The 22059-nt window shown below is 25.5% G+C and overlaps 2 protein-coding genes across 2 annotated transcripts; one reads left to right on the forward strand and one right to left on the reverse strand.

Annotated features, from left to right (window-relative positions):
* Positions 1–1110: 1110 nt before the first annotated feature.
* LOC129984554 (testis-expressed protein 2-like) lies at positions 1111–17749 on the reverse strand. The gene is made up of 10 exons (XM_056094462.1): positions 17301–17749; positions 14509–15785; positions 13007–13221; positions 11392–11710; positions 9007–9348; positions 7536–7768; positions 7364–7399; positions 6142–6342; positions 4796–4916; positions 1111–2435 (listed from the first exon to the last, which is right to left on the reverse strand). The coding sequence occupies exons 2-10, from the start codon at positions 15727–15729 to the stop codon at positions 2364–2366; spliced, it is 2760 nt and encodes a 919-aa protein (XP_055950437.1). The 5' UTR covers positions 15730–15785; positions 17301–17749; the 3' UTR covers positions 1111–2363.
* Positions 17750–17788: 39 nt separating this feature from the next.
* LOC129984555 (proteasome assembly chaperone 3-like) lies at positions 17789–21618 on the forward strand. The gene is made up of 4 exons (XM_056094463.1): positions 17789–17921; positions 18000–18101; positions 20459–20530; positions 21377–21618. Exons 1-4 carry the CDS (start codon positions 17883–17885, stop codon positions 21548–21550), a joined length of 387 nt encoding a protein of 128 aa, XP_055950438.1. The 5' UTR covers positions 17789–17882; the 3' UTR covers positions 21551–21618.
* Positions 21619–22059: the final 441 nt, after the last annotated feature.

The raw sequence follows: 22059 nt of genomic DNA on the forward strand, positions 1-22059 counted from the left end.
TCATAGAAGTACATAGAAGATATTTTAATATTTCAAATGCTCGAAGAAGATTATTTAATTTTTAACACCCTTTTCTGAAAATGATCATCATAAAAATCTTTTTTACATGGTTTGTACCTTGACAGATGTATTCTTTCCAATATTGTAGATTAAGGTTTTGCTTTAAAAGTAATTAATTAAAAAAAAAACGTATTCACATTAAAAGAAAACTTTATGGACAATATCTATATAACTTTTAAGGCTCAATAGATATATTTTAAGGCAAATACAAAATTAATTTTACTAAAATCCCTACTTTAACAACAATATATCAATAATATCAAATTTTCATTAGAAGTAGTTAAAATGAAAGCAGAAAATTCGTTGATGTTGCAAAGATATAGAAAGATTCTATGTTGTTAATAGATGAATATACTTAAAAAATTGATATTTACTTTCAGTTGTCCTCCTTTAGGATTTAAAATGACTACTATCTGTTTTTTTTAAAAAAAAAGGAGGGTGACATATCAAACATACTAAAAATAAGTAATATCAGAATGTTCAATTTCATTGTTTCTACACTATGTATACATCTTTATGTATAAATGATGAATAATGACTTATGTACTTTAAAATATTCCATTAATTGAATTATTTCTGATAAAAATCATTATTAAATATAAAAAGAGAATACAATCATAGAGCTTAGTAAATTATAAAATTATGCATGGAAAATAATGAATATAATAGTAAAAATATTCCATATCAAAAAGGAACATAGCAATAGCAGGAGCATATGTTCTATAAAACTACAATTATATAATAATTGCCAACATTCATTTTAATGCAACCATTATTACATTTTTTTATTCAATACATTTAATATACGAAAGCATTTTTTTTTATTATTCTAAATTAGGAAAATATTACAATACATGTAAATTTAAAATATATAGATTTCGAAAATGATAGACTAGCTATATTTTGGATTTCAAATTCTAATAATAAATAAAATGCATGATATATGTTTAGTTATTGTCCTTTATATTGGATACTTCGAAAAAGAAAAAGACCAAAGAATTTTTCTTCTCTGTTTTTAAATGAGGTAATTACAAAATAAAGTGCATTGTGTGGATAAACTTTCTTCAGAGAAAAAAAAATATTAAAGAATTTAATCTTTTAACAAAATTTGTTAACATTTGTAAATATTTTTAATAAGTTAAATTAAATAAGGTATTCAAAAGTATATTTTTATTTAAACAAGCAAACATTTTGCTTTATTTATGCTTATATATTTAAATTATTATCTGCTTAAAGTTAAAAGTTACTGATCTAAACATTATATTCCTATACTTGCATATGTTAATCTTTGCAAGCAATAAAGCTCTCAAAAAATAAATTGCACAATCTTTTTCAATAAGCTCAAGTATCAAAAAGCATATATGTCAAAATAGCCAAGAACAAAACTCTGAAAGCAAATTTATCTTGATTTTATAAATACTATGAAAAGATAAACATAACTAACAAATAGGTTTTATAAAATAACCTAATTTCATTTTAAGGAAAAGATTTTTATCAGAAATTTTAGTGCAATAAATTGTTATTCACTCATTTAAATTTTCATATGAATTGTATCTGCAGTTATACACTTTAATTTTTCAAAATGCATTGCTCTATATCACATAAATTTAAAAACAAATAGGTTTTAAAGACAAAATATCACATTATTAAATTGCATATCCAAAAAGTGAAAGAGAGATTAATTCACTGTAGAAGACATTTATCAAGTTGTTCATAGTTTATAAAATACTGTTCAATAACACTGGAAAAAAGTTGCCCTTTAAAGACAAGCTGTTTTTACAATGCAGTTACAACGAAAAAAATACCAAAATATATTCACACCATTTTAAAATGCTTTGATAAAAACACTTAACATTCTGTGAGTATTTACAGTATGTTTTAAAAAAGAAATGCAAATTTAGCTAAAATTTTAATTGTTTGCATAAATAAAATATAATAGACATATAAAAGAGTATGTTATAAATTTTTGGTCAATACAACCATGCATTATCTAAAAGCATATCAAACAAGTTCATCTATAAAATAACAAATTAATACATGTATAATAAAACATTAAAATGCACAACCATCTTCAAGGAACCATAAATAACTCATTGTATTTATATCACAGTCATATTTTTAAATTAAATTAACATACATTTCATTTATCACAAACTGCAAGCAACCTGAAAACTAGAATTACAAATCCTTAAGAGTATTAGCAATAGCTATAAAGCTCTTATATTTTAATAATTTAGCAAAGGCACATTATGCAAAGCGATTTCAAACATTTGAAGCAACATTAATCCTTAATGCAGTAGAATTCATTCTTCATATGCTGAAGAAAACATGAGTGGAATGATAAGATCGTCCATATGAGGCATGACAATTGCTTTCTATTAAAAAAATAAAGGATAAAGTAATTCATTAATAATTTATATAAAATTTATACACAAAAAAATTATAGTAAAAATATTTATTACATACAATTTGTTTTATCAAGAACTTAAACCAAACTTTTAATTAAATTACAAAAACATCTTCATTTAATTAATGAGGCTTTTAATCTCCTACATCAGGCTTTCTTAAAAAAATTCCCATTAGTAATCATTTTCAGTTGCCAAAAGAATTTTAAAAGTACATTGCTATTATTAAATCTTTCCTTGAATACAAAATTGACAACATAATAAAAAAAAATAAGCAATTATCTAAAGGAAGGTTTTCAATTTAAAATAGTTGTACAATGGATAAACATCTCTGTAATGATATTTTCTTTGGTCCCAACAAAATTGCTATTTATTCAATTTATTTTAAACTTATGCACAATGATAATCACTTTTCAGTAGCAATTGTTGTTTTTGAATTCAGCAATTATTATTTTTTTCCCTTGGAAAACTACACTTTATCAACCAGAATATATAATGAAAGAACAGTATTTGCCTCCCTATCCAGGTGTTGACTGTTACATTGTTTCGATCCTTTTATAATAAAGAGATCAGGGTGAAATGATTGAAATATGAAAAAGGTCTTTATACTTGTGGAATATCCAACATAGAAACCTGTAATGAGAAACAGGTATAACATACAAACTTTGTAGTTTTCTTCTCCTCCATTGTGAATTCATTTACTTTTATGATTCAATCCATCACCTCAATTAAATATGGACATGAAGTTTGTCTATGAGGTTTCTCAAGGAACCTGGTCTATTTGAATCAACATTGTGAGAAAAACATACAGGGCTAAAGTAGTCAATATAGGTGACTATTACCAAAATCATTTAGGAAAATGTTAAGGGGAGAGGGGTGGGGCTTTTTCTGCAATGGGCATTGTTGAACCATTTCATTCTTAATTTAAACATCATTCAACTTGGTCAGATCACATTTCCTTTGCAATTTCCCATTTATTTGTGAAATTGCTGACACGATATCAAAGCATTGCCATTTGTAAAAAAATGTTTAAAATGATTTCAGCATTTAGCTTTTAAAAAATAAGAGAATTCAAAATAGACAACAGCTTAAATAGTTAAATGACAGAAAAAAAATATCATGTAAAAACTAAACTATCTTACAATTTTAAAATAAAAGTTAGTCCTTTTTTGAATAACAGCTGAACTTAAGATGTTATGAACTGAATTATAAGATGGTAGATAGCAAGTCAAGTCTATTGCAATTTATCCTTATTAAAATCTCATATCAGATTTATGATAAATATAATAGAATAAAATTAAACAAATAACAATATACTTTTATACAAACTAGTCACTTTTGGTGATCAATTTATTTTCCCAGATTATTGACTTTAGACTATTAAAGGATTTATGGAATGCATTTAAAAAATATATTTCACTTAGTTATTTGATAGAACTGAGAAACACTAACTGAATCAGCTTACTGCAAATTAAAAGCATTATTATTATGAAATAAATGCAAAATTGAAAATCCTTTTATGGAGTTAGTATTAGCAAAAACTTGCAATTGAATTTTTTGATGAATGTGTTTGAAATGCATCATAGCATTTAAAAACATTGTTCACACAATTTATCGAACTGAAGGTGAAAGTTCTATGGAAATGAAATTGATATTATTAAAAAGGCAATTTTTTTTAGTCTTAAGATAATAAAGACTTTTTTTATAAGATAATTGTTTTGGAAGATATGAACATCAATTTCTGTATGCTCCATCTGAAGATGGTTAAGCCTATTTTTGTATTTGATTAAACTTATTGTTTGAAGCCTAATTCTTGATATCTTTTATATCTTCTTTCATCTGTCTCAATTGATTTTTGGTGGCATGATAAACTATCTCCAGAACACTTCTAATAAAATTTAGCAACTCCATTAATTAGCTACTCAAAGAATTGAATTCAATGCAGCTGTAAATAAGTTAAATGAAACACAATGTGCACAAAAGACTTCTGATGCTACATATCTCCAATATCCCTAAAATATAACCAGCTTTTATCTTTTCTATTAGATTCACTTCTATATTATAATACTCATTAAAATACAAAAATAATTTATTATAATTTCTTTGCAATGACACTGATCAAAACCAAAACTGAATATTCAACATTTAAAATATAATAAATAAATATAAGAATTTCATTTTATTTATAGAAAGATAAAAGTAAAGTAATGTGCAAAAGCTTTAATATTTTTATACATGATATTTTGATCAAATTTTACATTAAAACCAGTATTTATTTAAAAATTATATACAATTTTTAGTGGAAATCTTTATAAACATCAGCATCTTACTTTGAATGCTCGAATTAATCTTTGTTCTATCATCTTTACAACAGCTGAAAGATTTATTTCATGGCTGCCAACTTTAGGAGATGCAGTAATATTCAAAATAGGATCTTTTCTAAATCCATACCTATAATATTAAAAATTTAATTACATTTGTAATAATAAATTTACAATAATTAATATATAAAAATTCTAGAAAAAAATATTGCATTGAACTATTAACAAAAATATAATAATTTATTAAATCTGTTTAAAGTTTATAAAATTCAATGTTATGATTGATATTGTCACAAAATCTGTAAAGTGAAAGTACTTCATTCTTGGTGCAGTATTTGGCACAAATGTTAGTAGCAGAATTGGTATTGCAACATTTCTACTCCTTTCAAGAAAATATGGGAGTCTTCCAAGAAAACAGAAAAAACTTGGCAGCAATATCCATAAAAGTTGTTGTACTCTCACTAAGTAAAGCTGGCATGCAATCATCCTCATGGTTTCTGACCACAATTATGTTTCTGAACTAGACCAAGAATTTGAACCGATTAGCTGTGTAATGTTTTGGATTTGTTCCATGCTCTATGAGTGAGCTCATACATTGCAGTAGTAATCTTTTGAAGACTGGATTGTTTTTGTTTTATTGAGTGAAAATATTTATAAATAATTACTGCAAATAAATTAATTTGTATTGCCTTAAGTCTATTCAATCTATGAATCCCATCCTAAATGTTACAATTTATTAGAGAAAATTAGGATTCCATGAATTATTCTCTTTACTTAATTTCAGAGAGTGACAATGCATTTAAATTGTTTCTAAAATAAAATAACTTTGTTTATCTTATATATATATAGTTGCAAACAATTATTTGAAAAAAAAAAAACGCATCTTTTTTACTAATTGCAGTCTTAAATAACACAGAAGAAATTTGAAATAAAGTTTTAGACATTACATACTGTGCTTAAACTTTGCATATACTTTTTACCAACAACATTACATTCAAGAAAAAAAATTGATATAAAAAAACTATAAAAAATAATTTCTTTAAGGATATTACCCATTTTATGACCCTCATAGTAAATTAAAATATAAAATCAAACACTTCATTCAATTTTTACAATTGAAGCAAAGCGAAGAAAATACTACAATTAATTTTTCTCAATTCTAAAATTTATTGTAATTCATGACCAATATTCAAATCATTACCTAAAATTTTACTTAAAATAAAAAAGTAAAAGAATTTAATTAAAATTTATAACATAAATATAATTGTAGTACAAAGGATGTGACCATAATACATCTACAATGTTACTCTTCTAGATTATATATATCTATAACTTGGTATTCATAATTATATTACCAAACTCGGTCTGTAGGAACAGGTGGTATGTTAACAGCTAAAATTCCTTGCAATAAATTAACTTCCACTGTCAAAGTAAGAAGCATATTTGATATGTCTCCAACATATTTCTTTACAAATCTGCTTTGAGCCACTGTTTGAAAATGCTTATGTGATATCCACTTTTCAAGTTTATTAATTAGCTTATTTTGCTTTGGTGACCTGTAAAGAAAAAAAAATTATATTTCAATTTACACAACCACATTATAAAAATGAATTATATGCTGCACAAAAATCATACAATGGAGACAGTATTTCATAGAAATTATTCTAAGACTTCTTTATGAGCAAAAAACCAAACCACCACCAAAACTTTTAACTTTATAAGCTATCATGACTGTTATGTTTGTAAAGTATTAAGAATTCACTTTCCTCTAAACACCTGCAATCCAATCCTTATTCAAATACCTTATGTATAAACTATAAATTAATTGCTTAAAAAGGAAAACAAGACAACAGACAATGGAGATGATAGATTGTATTTTCTAATTAACTGAAAAAAGGGATTTCTTATTTCATTAGAAATCACAGTCACATCTGTTTTTGCATGGTAGACAGAGGCTGTATAAAAGAAAATACACAAAATATTCAGAAACTTCATAAATAGGTATAACAAATAATTTTTTAAACATATTAAAGAAAAAAATAATATTTGGCAGAGAGGGACAACATTAAAAAATCAGACTATGTCAAAGAATAGCAAAAAAGTGCTTTCCAAACACATAAGAGATTCCAAATTACACATAAGAGAGTTTAAAAATTTAATTTCTCATTTTAAACATGGCAATATTTTCAAAATGCACATGATTCAATACTATTCATTATAGTCTAAAACATGAATCTTTTTTGGAATGAAATAGCTCAAAATCCTTTTCATCACTTCAAGATATCAGATAATGCACCATTATTGGCATTCATATATTGCATAAAAAATCTCATTGAAAAGGATCACATAAAAACAGGCTTGACTGTATTAATGTAAAGGATGTTCCAGTTTTGCCAATAGTCCATAGACTAAACATTCAAAAATAGCAGTTATTTTTTTCTTTCTGTGCACAGAGAAACATATTTCCAGAAATATACTTGAAATGATACAGATATAAAATAAAAAGAAACCTTTACATTTTATTTAATCTATAAAGATTCGTTTCATCATCTCAACAAGTAAATAAATAAAACTTACTTTCCATCATCATCAGACGATTCATTTACTTCAGCACTAGAGAGAAAGAGAAGTTTCATATTTTTAGGGATATTATTCAGAAAACAGGATAAAAATATCCAATGAAATAAGTTTAAAAATGAGAAAAATTGATTAAATGAGAAGAAAAATGATTTATTAGGGAAAAAAATACCTTTGTTTTAGATCAGAATTATCAGGATGTTCATCACTTTGCATTTGATGTTTAGTTTTAGGCATTTTCAACTTAGTTTGCAGAGTCATTTGAAAAGAGCCATTGTAAGTAAAGTCAAAATCCAGCCAAATTCCAAATTCATCAACAACTACATTTGAAACTGAATGAAGCTGAGGTATGCAAGTTCCCATAAAAACATCAGTAACTTCCAAAGTTTCAACAAAAGATGGCATCTAAAAAGATAATTTAAAAAAAGATTATAAATATATGTTAAATCACCTCATGTGACTCAAGTAATACAAAGAGATATATTTTATGTAAAAAAACTTTCTAACCTGATAGATAGACAAATATTGAGATATTTAATGAATAATGCTAAATATTCATTAAAAAAAACTCGCATTTCAAAAATTAACTTTTTACTTTGCCTGCAAGAATTTTCAGATTGCCAAAGTAAACATGAAAATAAAAAGGAAGAATAAGCAATTTTATTCAAATTCTTTGGTGCTAGAATTCTAAAAATGCTTATGTAAATAAGCTTTGATCCATATAGATACTTCACAGCATCATTGCTAAATAAGCTCCTACAGCAGTTTGGCAGATCTTACTGATGGCAACAGTTTGCAGCTTTTAAGGAAGAATAAATACTCTGCACCCTATATTTTTAAAGAAAGTCAGCCAAATTCACAATCAATATTTTCAAAATATTGTATTTTAGAATAAATGAAAGAAAATAATCAATTTTAAAATAAAGCAAGCATAATTCAAGTAAATTGTAAACATCTCTAAACATGATAGAATATAAAAATAAAAGGACTATTTCACAATTTTTTTAAATACGAAATGATTAACAAGACTTACAAAGTATTTATAGTTACACATTTTGCATTTACAATTTTAATAGGAAAGTATCAACCTTAAACTGTTAATTTTGTAACTGCTTTGAAATATTAAATGTATTCAACATGTATTCACATATTAAATTCATAAAAAGCATAAAATAAAATTGTTGTAAAATTATAAAAACAGAAACAACAATTTTAAATACTTCAGTTACTAAATATGATAGAGGATTGTTAAAATGAAATTCAAAATGAAAATGGCTTACAATGAAAATTAATTATTTTATATTTTAAATATTTAATAAAATAGAAATTTTGGAATATTTATTTTGTTTATTTTATATAAAAAAAATTAAATCCAAATAAACAGAAAACATAAAAAAGAAATTAAATTCTAATGTACAGAATCAAACAATCACTTCAATGAAAACCTTTATAATTACCCCATGAATTCTTTACAATTTTCAAATAAATTTGGAAGCATTGTTATGGCTACAAAATTTGAATTTAAAAAATTTACTTTTTACTGTGCAATTAATTTTAAAAAATATGTAAGAAAAACTTTAAATTCATCAAAAATTTAGACAGATACAAATATTTTTTCAAAAAACAAACAGATATGAACTTACTTCTAAATTATTTAATTTTTTCTGAATTTTTTCCATGATTCTTTCTGACCAGTACTTCTGAGTTAAGAAATCATAAAAAAGACGACCAAGAGCCACATTTACCCATTCAACATGACGAACTGTTGAACTAATATCTTTCTTTCGGTTTGCATCAGAGAAAATTTCAGGTTTCCAGGAATGTTCAGAAGTATTTATATCTCTGAAATAGTTTTCAAAAAGTGTTTTTACATAATCTTCAAATTCAAGTGTTGGCTTTGTTTTGCTTTGAATAAAGTTCAATTCAGCACTTATTCCTGAACTATCCTCAGTCACTGACAGAGTTTCTTCAGAGTTTATTTCCATCTACAGAAATAAAAAATTTTCAAGAAATCTATTTTGATATAAATGAAAAGATATATTTCAGACAAGTCACTTTTTTAATATAATTGTAACAATACTAAAAATACAAATAAATTCAAATAATAACTTAAATTTATTAAATTAAAATATTAATTTAATAGATACAAGAGAAATAGAAATATAAAATTATAAAAAAAAATTATTATAAAATAGGAAACAAATTTTAAGAGTGGATATTTTGGTAAATTATGCCAATCAGTAGATTGTAAAGATTTACTGAAAGTGTGATCCAATATGAATGAAGATGGTAATACAACCTTTTAGTTGGGTGAGTCAGGATGACATAAAATGCTAGTTTGAAGAAATCAGCAAGGCAGAAGCAAGTTATAATTCAGGAAGTAAAAACATGGTGCATAAATATTTTTTAATTGTTGGTACAAGTAGATAGTTGGAAAACTGTGAAAAAGGGCAGTATGAAATGTTTCTAGGGAGATTGGCATTACTCATAGCAATGTTTAAAACATATGACAGTGAAATGGACACAAATCATGAAACTATTCTTGTAATATGATAGCTCAAGTCAATTTGTACATGGCCAAACAATGGAAAGGTCAGCACAACACAGCTGTTTATATGACAGATTAATTCTATATAACAGCAGAGTCTCAGATATAACCAGAAGTTACACACAAGAAAATATCAGACTAAGACATGTAATCACTAATCTACTAATGTAGCACTTACATTACTCTTATCTTCTCTTTTGGATACTAGATGGCGATGCCTGATTAGGCCATCCCATATGCCATCGTATAATGCATTGCGAGTGTAATTTGAATGAGATGATATGCTGTTCTGTTAAGATGCATCCATGAATGGTCTTTGTGCTTGTTTAGTGTGTGAATGTGATTATTAAAAGAAATGCTCCTTAACATATTCGTCCTGTTGTTTCCTGCACGGATCATAATAATCTACATTTCACCATATTGGCCCCCAATGAAAAAGAATTTGCAAGGAAACGAAAGTGAAGTCGTTCCAGACATCACAAGAAAAGTTTTCCCGCCATCACACTAATGAAAATTCACTGTAATTCTCATTTGTAATAGTATATGTTAAATAAATTGTATTTTTTGTATTGTTATTGAATCAAGGAGCCCAATGTCTTTTTATATAGTCTAACAATAGACCATAATTATAATGACACAATGATGGTAATAATTACAAAGAAAATATTCATGAAATGTGTTATATGATGCTTGTAAGATATCAAAGTCAATAATTGCAAGATAATAGGACTTAAGGCAGAAATTGTGACTGCTTGATAATGCATTACTGAAGTTCTGCTGCCATATATTAATCTGTTTTGTACTACGGTCAGCAAATAATTTTTTAATCTTAAATGATAACAAATGTAGTATGAATCCCTACATCAACAATATGCAAGCTTATCTTAACAGATGTTCACCTTTTCATAATTCTCTCCAAAATGTAGAAAAAATTATTTAAAGTTTAAATCCTTTTCCAAAAATGCATAAAAGATATTGCCTATTAGACACCATCCTGTTGCTTGCTGATACTTCCAATAAACAAATTGTTCTTTATCAACATAGTAGACAAAATATAGAAAAAGTTATCTCAAATCAATCTGGATCATGTCACACATTAAGATGTGTGAAAATTTGGTAATTTGTTTCAACATTTTGTGCAACTTTTTTTTTTTTTTTTTTTTTTCAATAAATATAGTTTTATATCATGTCTCACATTAAGCCAATTCATTTAACACAAAACACTTTTCCACAGTATTTGACTTTGTTCAAAAATATAAATTAAATAGTACATTAATATAATGTTAGTTTTTAAAGTTTGAATGGTAATAGTTTTAAATATAACAAGCACTATTTAAATATCTTAAATATGTAACATAAAAAGAAAAATACTTATAAAAAAAGCTTCACTCTTTGATATCTGGTTTATGAAAACATGCATGTATAATTAAAAAAAAAGATTATTACTTATTTATTTAACTTTAAAACTAAGAATTCTTACCAAAGATGAATAGCTAATGGAAGTCATATCTAATTTTGGAGAGCTTGAGTAAAGAGTTGAGTATTCAGTAGCATTCAATTCTTCTAAGACAATGCACTTTTTTAAAGCATAAAACCATGTTTCTTTTTCTCTGTCAGTCAAAGCAAAAATGTAAAGTGCCTGTCTTTTTGGTGTTTCAATAAGGCCATCTTGATAAGGAAACAAAGAAACATAATCGCATCTTCCTTCTTGGTCCATATCATAAGAATCATTAATAGTTTGATAATTTTTGGATGAAAGAGGTAGCTTGATACAAATTGGAAACTTCTTACGGAATGCTCTAAAATAAAAATTGCAAACAATTAAAAAAACATACATTTTATACTAATCACATAACATACAAATTTTTTTAAAAAATCAATAAAATTCTTTAAAATCTGTAAATAAAAAAACAAATTATAAAAAAATGAGCATTCGTCTTTATTACTATAGGTACAAGGTTATAAATTGTGATATGTATAAATAAAAAACATTATAAAAAGTGCATTCATTTTTATTAATATAGGTAAGGTTATATTAAAATCCATGATTTGTTATAAGTTATGTATCATTTGTAGATAAATGCAATTTCAAACAAAATAGATTTAAATGTACTTTGTAAATTCTTTTAATTACAAGAGGGCAATTTTGAGTTGGATCTCATAATTCAGAACTGTAGCTAACAGAATATATTTCAGTCAGTACTTTCCAAGTTCTCACACCACATAAGCAGGAGAGATTTAAACTTAGCAGATTTCATATCTACCAGGCCTGTATTTTATATACATATACACACACACAATTTCATTTGAAACTTGCAACACTAGATGCAAAGTCAAGACTAGGATACTAAAGTGGCCTAAGCTAATTTCAGGAAATTATAATGGTAACCAAATATTATATCTAATAATTATGGACAATTATTAACCATAATAATTACTTAAAAAGAGTTTCCTTACTTTAGATAGGCTCTTACTTAAAAGCAAGTGATCAGTTTTTCATTCATTTTTTGAAGCAACATGCAGGATAAAAATATCTTAAAATAAGCATCTTTTTGGCACAGCAGTATTCCTATAGATTCTCAGATATATTTTATCTCATTAAAAATTTTTTTAAAATATAATCAAAAGAACTAAAGCACGTGCAATCTCAGAAATTTTCTGATCATATTTTTATAATGCCAATCAATGCTCCTTTTACTTAACACATCTTCTTCAAACTATTAAATTTTGGCCATTTAAACATTTTCAAAATAAGGAAGTAAGCATAAAAATTTTATAATTTTTTAAAAATAACAATATATATATTACCTATAAAACCCTATTCCTATAACAACATGTTCCCATATGATAATAAATCATAATTTATGATAAGCTAAAACTTGACATTAATACCAATTATCTCTCTAACAGCCTGAAACTTTCAGTAAAACTTTAAAATAGTATGAACATGCAATTTTATCATTTAAGCAAGCAGGAATTTTTTTGAATTTTGAAACATTTACTTTTGTTGAAATTTAATAGAAGGGCAGATTCACTAAAACTATCACATTACACATACATAAAGAATACATAATTATATAAATGTGCCCACATACCTTCTTTTAGATAAGTCTTTAGGTACTAAAGAAATATCTGCTCCAGACAGATCATAAATTTCAAATGGAGTGGTTGCATTTTCATCACATTCATTATTTTTTGGAATACGAGATATTTTAAGACACTGATTTTCTATACAGATATTGACTAATTCTGCCATATGCTGCCTTTGTTCATCAGGATCATAATCTCCCTTTAAAATTTTAACAGAACCCTATAACAGAAATACATTTTAAAAACAACACAATTATTTTATAAATTTGAGTAATTGTTAAATAAATTAAGACTTAAGGGTTTCTCCCATTCATCAAATAAAACAAGTTTGAAAAAGTTTTTCCTTTTTTAATGTTGAATTGAAATATTTCAACATAACACATACATATATAAATTCTAAATACTTATTAAAAATTCTTTTATTCCCAATATAAATAATATATTTTGAAATACATAATCAATCAGAAACAAAATTTGTTAAAAAGATTACATAACGATCTTTCAGTTATTATTTAAAGCTGGATAAAAATAATACAGACAGAGACATATGACTTCACAAAAGTGTTCACCAAAGAAAGCTCACAAAACTGTTCATTCAACATAATTTTAAGAATTTACAAGAAATGCATAAAAGATTATTTATTCTTCAATATAATTGCCGAAAATATTTCACGATTCGAAAAACGTGAGAAGATTTGATCAAATTATGCAAAGTAGCAGCAGGGAACAATTTTCAAAACTAAATATAAATTGTCTATTCCAAACCAAATTCTCAACAAATAATTAGAAATTTTTACAATAGATTGTTTGTAGTATTTGATTTTGAGTTGAAATATCAGGGTCAATAAAGTGTGTGTCACAGAATAAGACTGATGCACAAACTTGGAGCATATAATAGAAACTATTTAAAATAAAGAATCCTGTAATTCTCATTTTTAACAAAAAATAAATATATAAAAATAAGTGATAAAATGCAATTGGACTTTCTATTTATTTATTTATTATTATTTTTTGGTTTCTCTTCTTAATTCCTAGAATTTTATTTGTATCAGTATAACACAAATAGCATACTGAAAGCACTCAGAAAGTTTAAAAAATTGAGAAATTAACATAAATTTGTATAATAAATTACAAGGAAATTTTATTTTCAACATTAATACAAAAATTCTTTTATCATAATTGTAAAATATCTTAAATAATAAATAAAATTTCATATAACAGCTGTTTTTATAACTATCTAATTTTGTATTTTGCACATAAACATTTTTTTTTAAATAAAGAACTGTACTTAAAATTTGGTTCTACACTTAGAATCTCCATCACTAAAGTAAATTAGGAATATTGGTGCTATTATATTAGAGAAACATAATGAAGATTTAGTGATAAAATTATCACCAAGATATAGTAGACTTTTATCTGAATATATATATATATAATTATAATTCCAGCATTACTTCTCATCATTTCAAGATAGAATGTAAATTTAAAAAATGTCATTACAAATTACCTTCATAGTTTTGTCAGCTACACTTTGATGGATAGATGTCATTTCCAGCTGTGTGTCATCATATGTAACATGTGGTGGTAATTTCTCTGTTGGAATTTGTATTACAATACATAAAAGAGTATATATCACATATGCTGCAATAAAACCATCAAAAATATAATCTAAGTAATATGAAGAAAAAGTTTTTGAATTGTGTACAATTATTGACAACAAAAGAAAACCATGTGATAAAGGAAGTTGAGCAAGCAAGTTTTTTAAAGCTAGGAATGTATGATGGTACTTGTGCACTGAAAACAAATTTTTAGCTGTATCTTTCTCTCCCATATAAGCATTTTTAAAATATTCCATAGGTTTGGGATTTGGTGAATAAATCCCTTTTTCTTCTGAATGTTCAACACTCATAGTACTAAGCTCAATGCCATTCTCAGTATTTAAATTTGTAGTTTCTAGATCTAAATTCGAAAATATTTTGCTAGAAAAAGTAGATATATTGTTAGACTCAGATATAGAACTTTTTTCTTCACTATCTGATGAATGATCAATCTCCATAGAGCCCTTACGACTAAAATAACGAGCAGGACTGGAAGGCAAACTTCTGCTTACAATCTTTGGCTTTACATGTAATTTTTTACTATCTTCGGGGATATTTAACAAAGTTTTTGATTCTTCAAAACATTCTATAGCTTCTTCTACAGTAGATATTTCTGATATGTCATTAGCTACAACAGATTTTAATTCACAAGGAACTGGATCCTTAATAACTTCAATACTTGATTCTTTTACACGATTTTTTTCCCCAGAGAGAGCTTGAGCTCCATTTGCAACATTTTCTTTTCCTTCCTCTAATTTTTTAACAATTTTTTCAGTAATACCTGAGAGTAAATGAGATGATCCAACTTTTTTGCTAAGTTTATTTAAAACAAAACCTTTTACAGCTTGCTTGAAAGGAGATGTTTCATGCACTTCTCGTACATTAATATTCTTAGTAAAAGTAAGTTCTCCTGGATTAATAATATTTTCAACAGCTAATTTTTCTGAAATATCTTCAGCTACAGCAGGCTTTGGAGTTTCTTTTTCATCAAAAGTAACTATATCAGATATTTCAGTTGTGTCAGCTAGATCTGTAGGAACATCATGTAAAAATTCTTCAAGTTTATTTTCCTTTGTGTAATTTAAACATATTTCTTCCGAAGGTTGATTGGAATGTACAAATGCTGCCATGATACTTCCGTTTTATTATTCCTCATGAGGAAATATATAGACTTGAAATAAAAAGCCTGTAGAAAAAAATAGTAAATATTAGCAAATTTTATTCATACAATTTTAATATTATTCAAAATTAAATACATATTGCATACAAAATATAACAATGACATTTTATGAACAATAATTCAGCAACATTCAAAAGAAATTTTATTTATGGGTCATTTTTATATGACAAGAAAAGTTGTAAACTTTTTTTTTCATGTTCCCTTAAACAATTGAAATAGATAAATAAAATATTTTGAAATAAATTATGTCTCAAAAGGATGATGGATGGTCAATTTAAGTCATCCCTGATTTTTACTTCAAATTGATGCTTTTCTTGAAGAATAGATAACATCCTTCCTTGAAACTTTTGTCATCAGTCATTATGACATTCTTATAAGACAAACTTATCCTTTGTATTAAGAGTTACTTCAAAGCTTTAATACCAACTTTTTGAGCAATGAAAAGTATAGAAGAATGCAAAATAATATGGAAATTTATGTCCAATAATATTTTTAATGACAAAAGAGTTTAATGACATTTAAAGCTAATTTAATTAGAAAATATTTTAAGCAAGAAAATAAAAATCTACTTGAATAGACACAGATATAATTGCATTGTTTATTATTATTATTATTACCAATAATTTAACAAAATATCAATAGAAAATGTATTGTGAAAAAATGATGCTCTATATCTTACATCTCTTAATATTAAAAAAATATGAAAGAAATTTGAATATCAACAATTGCATAATATTTGAGGGGTATACATTCTAATAACATTACAAGAATACTGGGATAAGGAAATATGATACATATATACTTACAATGAAAGGAAATAAAATGTATAAGCAGAGTTTTTATATCCATATTAGTACAAATAACACAAAATAAAGCTATACAATCAGTAGTTTCTGTTAAACATTTAAAATTGACACATATTAATAAGTTCAAAATTATAAATGAAGTATTTAAAAGTATATTTAATGACAAGGAAAAAATCAACTGCATGCCTCAAAAAAAAATAATGAAAATAAATTCCATTCTGAATTTTATAAACTTACTCATCACAGAACTTTTTTCATAAAGTATTTAAATCCTTTTATTGATTTTACTAATAAAATTAATAAAGAAAGCTTTGATATTGAATACTACTTACACTGATAAAGTACATATAAGAGGGGAAAAAAATGATATACACTGCTACAAAATTTAAATTCTAATTATAATAGTTCTTACAACATATTTCTATAGAACATATGTTACTTCTTTTGGGTACATATTCAACAACAAAAGAAAAGGCAATAAAAAGTATGAGTCAAGTAAAGATATGAGTATTTTCAGCACATACTAATCCAAACGGGAAACTTCTAGGTCAAAACGATGACAGCTTAAATAAACACATATGCGATTGATATTTGATGACAGCTCGTAATAAATTTAACTGTATAATAGTGATTTTAAAAGGCTATTTTCTCGCTGATTTAGAATCTGTAAAACACATAAAATAATGCAAAAAGTTATTTTGCTAATTTTACTTACCTTAGGAAAAAATAAAGATATTAAACCTATTATTTCCTGGTTGAAATAACAGAGAGACCCGAAACACGGTAAAACTCTCTGACACACATTTTAATACAACATATCCTCTAAATGGACATAATCCCTTTCACGGATGATAAACTTTAGAAGCTAAAAAATTATGTCACGCATCTGACCTTACTTCGATCTAATACTTTTGAATTTCTGATCATAAAATGAATCGAACGCACCAAAATTCGCAGAACAGTTTTTCTTCTTAACGTCATCTGTAGCACCAAAATACTACGTTTAGCAGACGAAAAACTTACGTTATTTGTGTTTCGATTTTAAAGTGACGAACTTTCTCAATAACAAGAAACTATCAATTTTTCCTATTTTGAATCCATTAAAAGAATTTTCCTTCGACTGTGAACATTTTATATACATATATAATTTTAATACAATAAAATTTATTTTATGCAGTGCGTTTGTACTCATCCTGGTATATGAAAAAAGCAACTTCAACTTCGTTTGTGTATTGTTTATTTCCTTGTTTTGGAGCGATATCTGAGTTTTGAAATCCGAGTTATTCTTCGATTCACGATGAGGGACCTAGATAGATGGAAAGTTTCTTCTAAAACTGTATGTTTCGTCAATAATAATTTAAGTTCATTTTTTTAAACATATTTAAATAAATTGATTAATATGTTTAATTTTTAGGGAAAAGGGACTGTTTGTGGTTTGCCTACAGAAATTGTCATAACAGAATTTCGGAACAAATTCTTCATTTTAGTCACTGATAGCGGTAAAATTGGTTCACTGGTAAATGTTATAAACATTATAAATTTGCTTATAGGCTTAGTATGAAGTAAATTAATGTATAATCAAAATTTATATATATTTTTTAACTGATGGTGCTTTTCTATTGAATGTCAGTATTAATTTTTGCTTATTCTTTTGTGTACAAATGTTTCTGATGCTTTTTCTGTGTTTTTTTTTATTTGAAATAGTTTTTCATAATTAGTTGTTTCTCAAATTGTTATTCTTTTTTTATTAAAAATCAGCTGTAAGCGTTAAGTTGCGGTCACCAACTCTCTCGAAAAAAAAAATGTGTAAATGTTGACCAAATACGTTAAAGGACATTAAAAAAAATTGAATTTCATGTTTATTATTTTTTTCTAATTATTATATTGGTTTTTCAGTAATCTGGCCCCTTAAGTAGTCTGATATTATTGAAATCAACTTGTTAAATTTATTACAAATTAAAGAAGTTCAGCTTATTTTAACTGGATAAGAATTTTAAATATTTAATTTTTCTTCAAAAATTCATGATGGCTGTCACTATTGTTTTATTTTTCTTTGTCCCCACTTTATCTTTTATGCTATAAAAATGTTTTTAAAAAATATTCCTTTTTTTTTTTTTTTTTTTTTTTGGTATTTGTTTGACATGTGGTAAACAAATTTAAAAATGGGGAAGTATTAGCATGTCTGTATAACAGATTGATCTAGTGTATTGAAAAATATCTATATTATGAAAATGGATTCCCTATTAAAATTAGAATGCATTTTAAACACTTTTAAGGGAAAAAGTTCTATTGTAGAATTTGGGTATAAATGCCTGTGGAGTTTAAAATGAGATAGATCAACTTTATTCTTAATTTTTAAAATTATTCTAATTCCTCTAATTCAACCATTGGTACAGAAATCTATTAACTTTACTAAGACCTTGAAAGTACGTATTAGAATCATGTAAATAAATTAAGATAAACCATACATTTTTCTTTAGTATCTGAAATAATCATGAAACATTTTTTTTTTAAAATAACATACAAGAATTTCACTGCCCCTTCGAAATAATTTTGAGATAGAATATTTTAGTTAGCTTTTTATGTCAGCATAATAACACACTTATAATTCATGAAGGGGGAAATTTAGATTGAACAGTGGTCCAAGCCACATTTTAGGGATACAGAGTCAGTGTCTCCATATCCCTAAAGGTTTATTTGCCACACAGAGCCGTATTTTACAGACTCGGCAATAATAATGTAAAAAAAAAAAAAAAATCTTGTTATGTATTCCAGTAAATAATCAATTATTTTTCTTGGCAACATCATGTTGTAATATGTTATACACACATACAAAAAAACTTTTTAAGGTGTGCCCTGCTCTGATTTTTAATTGTATTTTGTTGCAGAGTACTTAGTAAAAAAGGAAAGAAATGCATGATCAAAGCAAATGTTATTACCTTTCTGATCATTAATTATCTAGAGATTTAAGACTACGCAATGTATAAAAAGGCAAAGGTATTTTTAATTCTTTGAATCCTCAGTTCATGAATTTTGAGAAATAAATAAAAATTCCCTCTTTAATTACCAACTTTCCAATTTACTTTGGTTCATAAATCAGGAAACTTCTTTGGAATTTGTTAATTAGAGTAGATAATTGCCTTGTTAACAAATCTATGAGGTGGTATTAATATCATGTTCCACAATTGTATATTACATTCTAAATTTTTTACTCTGAATTTGTCTGTAATTTAGACAATAACAAGAAATATAATATTTTGGATACATTTTCATTAGCAGCAGTCGTTTTCAAAAAAGAAATTGGCATTAAAGTTTATTTTCTAGTTAACACAACAATCACCAAGTGTATCATTTACAAAATTAATTAATTGTTAGATTTTCAATGTCAGCTACAGTGTGAGAGATATTTTATTCTGTCACTCTATAAAAAATATATATATATTCGATGTAAGAGATAACCAAATCGAAAAAAACTAAAACCAAAAGTAATTGATTAATAAAATTACCAAAAGTCACTATGTGGAATAAATTTAAATATCTGACATTTCTTTTACAATTTCTTTCAGTTCTTTGTATTTCATGTCTCATGTTGTATTGTATCCTAACAAATGGAAGTAAAATTTTGATATTTCTAATTACATAATTTTATTTTATTTTTTTATTGTTTTTGAATTGAAAACATACTTTTAAAAAGCAAATTTTTGCATAAACATTGATTTATATTAAAAGTTATAATTTAATTATTAAATTTTTTAAATCTTGAAATAAATTTCTGATATTCCTTTTAGTTTTATAAGTTGGTAAGTTGATTTGTTTTTGTAATCTTCACAATTTTGGTTTGAAAAATTATTTCCCTTCTCTGTCCCATTAAAGGTTCAAGTTTTACAAGAAACTTCTGGGTCTGAAAACATTTGCACTTCTAGAGTTTTCTTTGGAAAAGATACAGTAAGTATGAAGGATTTACTATTTCCTGGATTTCAATGCTTTGTGCTTTCTTTTAAAAAAAAATTGTTAATGTGTATAAAAACAGATGTTTAAATGTATTTTTAATAATACTCATGTGAAATATACATTTAAAAGTAACTGTAATTATCTTTTGTCACAATTGCTTTCTCTTGATTTAACTATGTTTTTTTGTTGTTTTTTTCTTTTTTTACCTTTGTTATTTATAACCCTTTGTAGTCAAATGGTGCCTCTCACTCACCATTCAAGACAGTGCATCATTTTGATGTCCTATTTATTTACTTTTTTAATTTCATAATCCTTTATTTTCATAGAGAAATAACTAATTTCACATAGTTATGTATAACCAAGAAGACATTCAGAATTTCTATATCAATATTTTGCTATAAAAACTTGAAGAAAAATAATAAGTTTTCATACTTATGGAAACCACTTATACATTATTAAATGTTTAAAAATAGATATATAATTACTTGAAAGACAAAAGAATTTGGATGAAAATTCTGTAGTATTTTTGTCATGTTTTTTACATTTTAAAGTATTTTTTAATTATAGCATTCATAGTTTTAATGGTTGTTCCATCTCTTCAAATTTAATTAATACATTTAGCTTATTAGCATAGTTTAGTAAACTAGAAATTGGAAATGTTTGTTTTAGATTCCAAAGTTGATTTTTCATACTTGTCACATCTTTGCATTTCACTTCAAAGCATAATTTCTGTGATTAATATGAATTTTTTTTTAATGTGTATATTCTTAACTCTTAAAGTTTGTTTCAATTTTTTTAATGCACTTATTTGATATGATTTAATTTTTTTTTTATTTGTAGCCTGAAATACAAGCTGTAGCATGTGCCTTAGCTGAAACATGCAAATTTCCAAAACCTGTGGTTTTTGGTCTTTCTTTAAAAAATTTTTCTGCTTCTAGTGTAAAAGATCTAAAGACTCTACTTAGTGTAGTTTTTGAAAAATCTTCAGGAGAAACTGAGCAACCTTGTCGCTAAAATCTTTATATACTTAGTTAATTTGTAATTATATATGAAAGAGTGAAAATAAATTTGTTCAATTTTTAGTACTGAATTGTTGAGAAAATTCTTTGTTACCTTAAAAAAACACATTTTTCAAAATATTATACAGAAACTTTACCCAGTTGTTTTATTATTATCGTAACAATACCATTTTGTATCTACTTCTAATTTTTTTTTTTTTTTTTTTTTTTTTTTGCAACTTGAAAATTGGGTGAAATGAATTTCAAATCGACTACTTATCATTTACACTCATATCCATAAATTAAGAATAATGCCAGCTCCAGCAAATAAAGGTTTAGAAACAAAACAAATGTGACATATTTCCATCAGCCCATTATTAAACAAACGGTAAAGTACAAAAAAAAAAAAGTGTACATATTCCATATAGTGTACCATTCATAAAAACTACGACTTTTTTTCCCCCTGGAACAATTACAAAAAATATCTCCATTACAAAAACTTCACTTTACATGGTTGGTATAATG

The sequence above is a fragment of the Argiope bruennichi genome, chromosome 9 (assembly GCF_947563725.1).
Source record: "Argiope bruennichi chromosome 9, qqArgBrue1.1, whole genome shotgun sequence".
Lineage (NCBI taxonomy): Eukaryota > Metazoa > Arthropoda > Arachnida > Araneae > Araneidae > Argiope > Argiope bruennichi.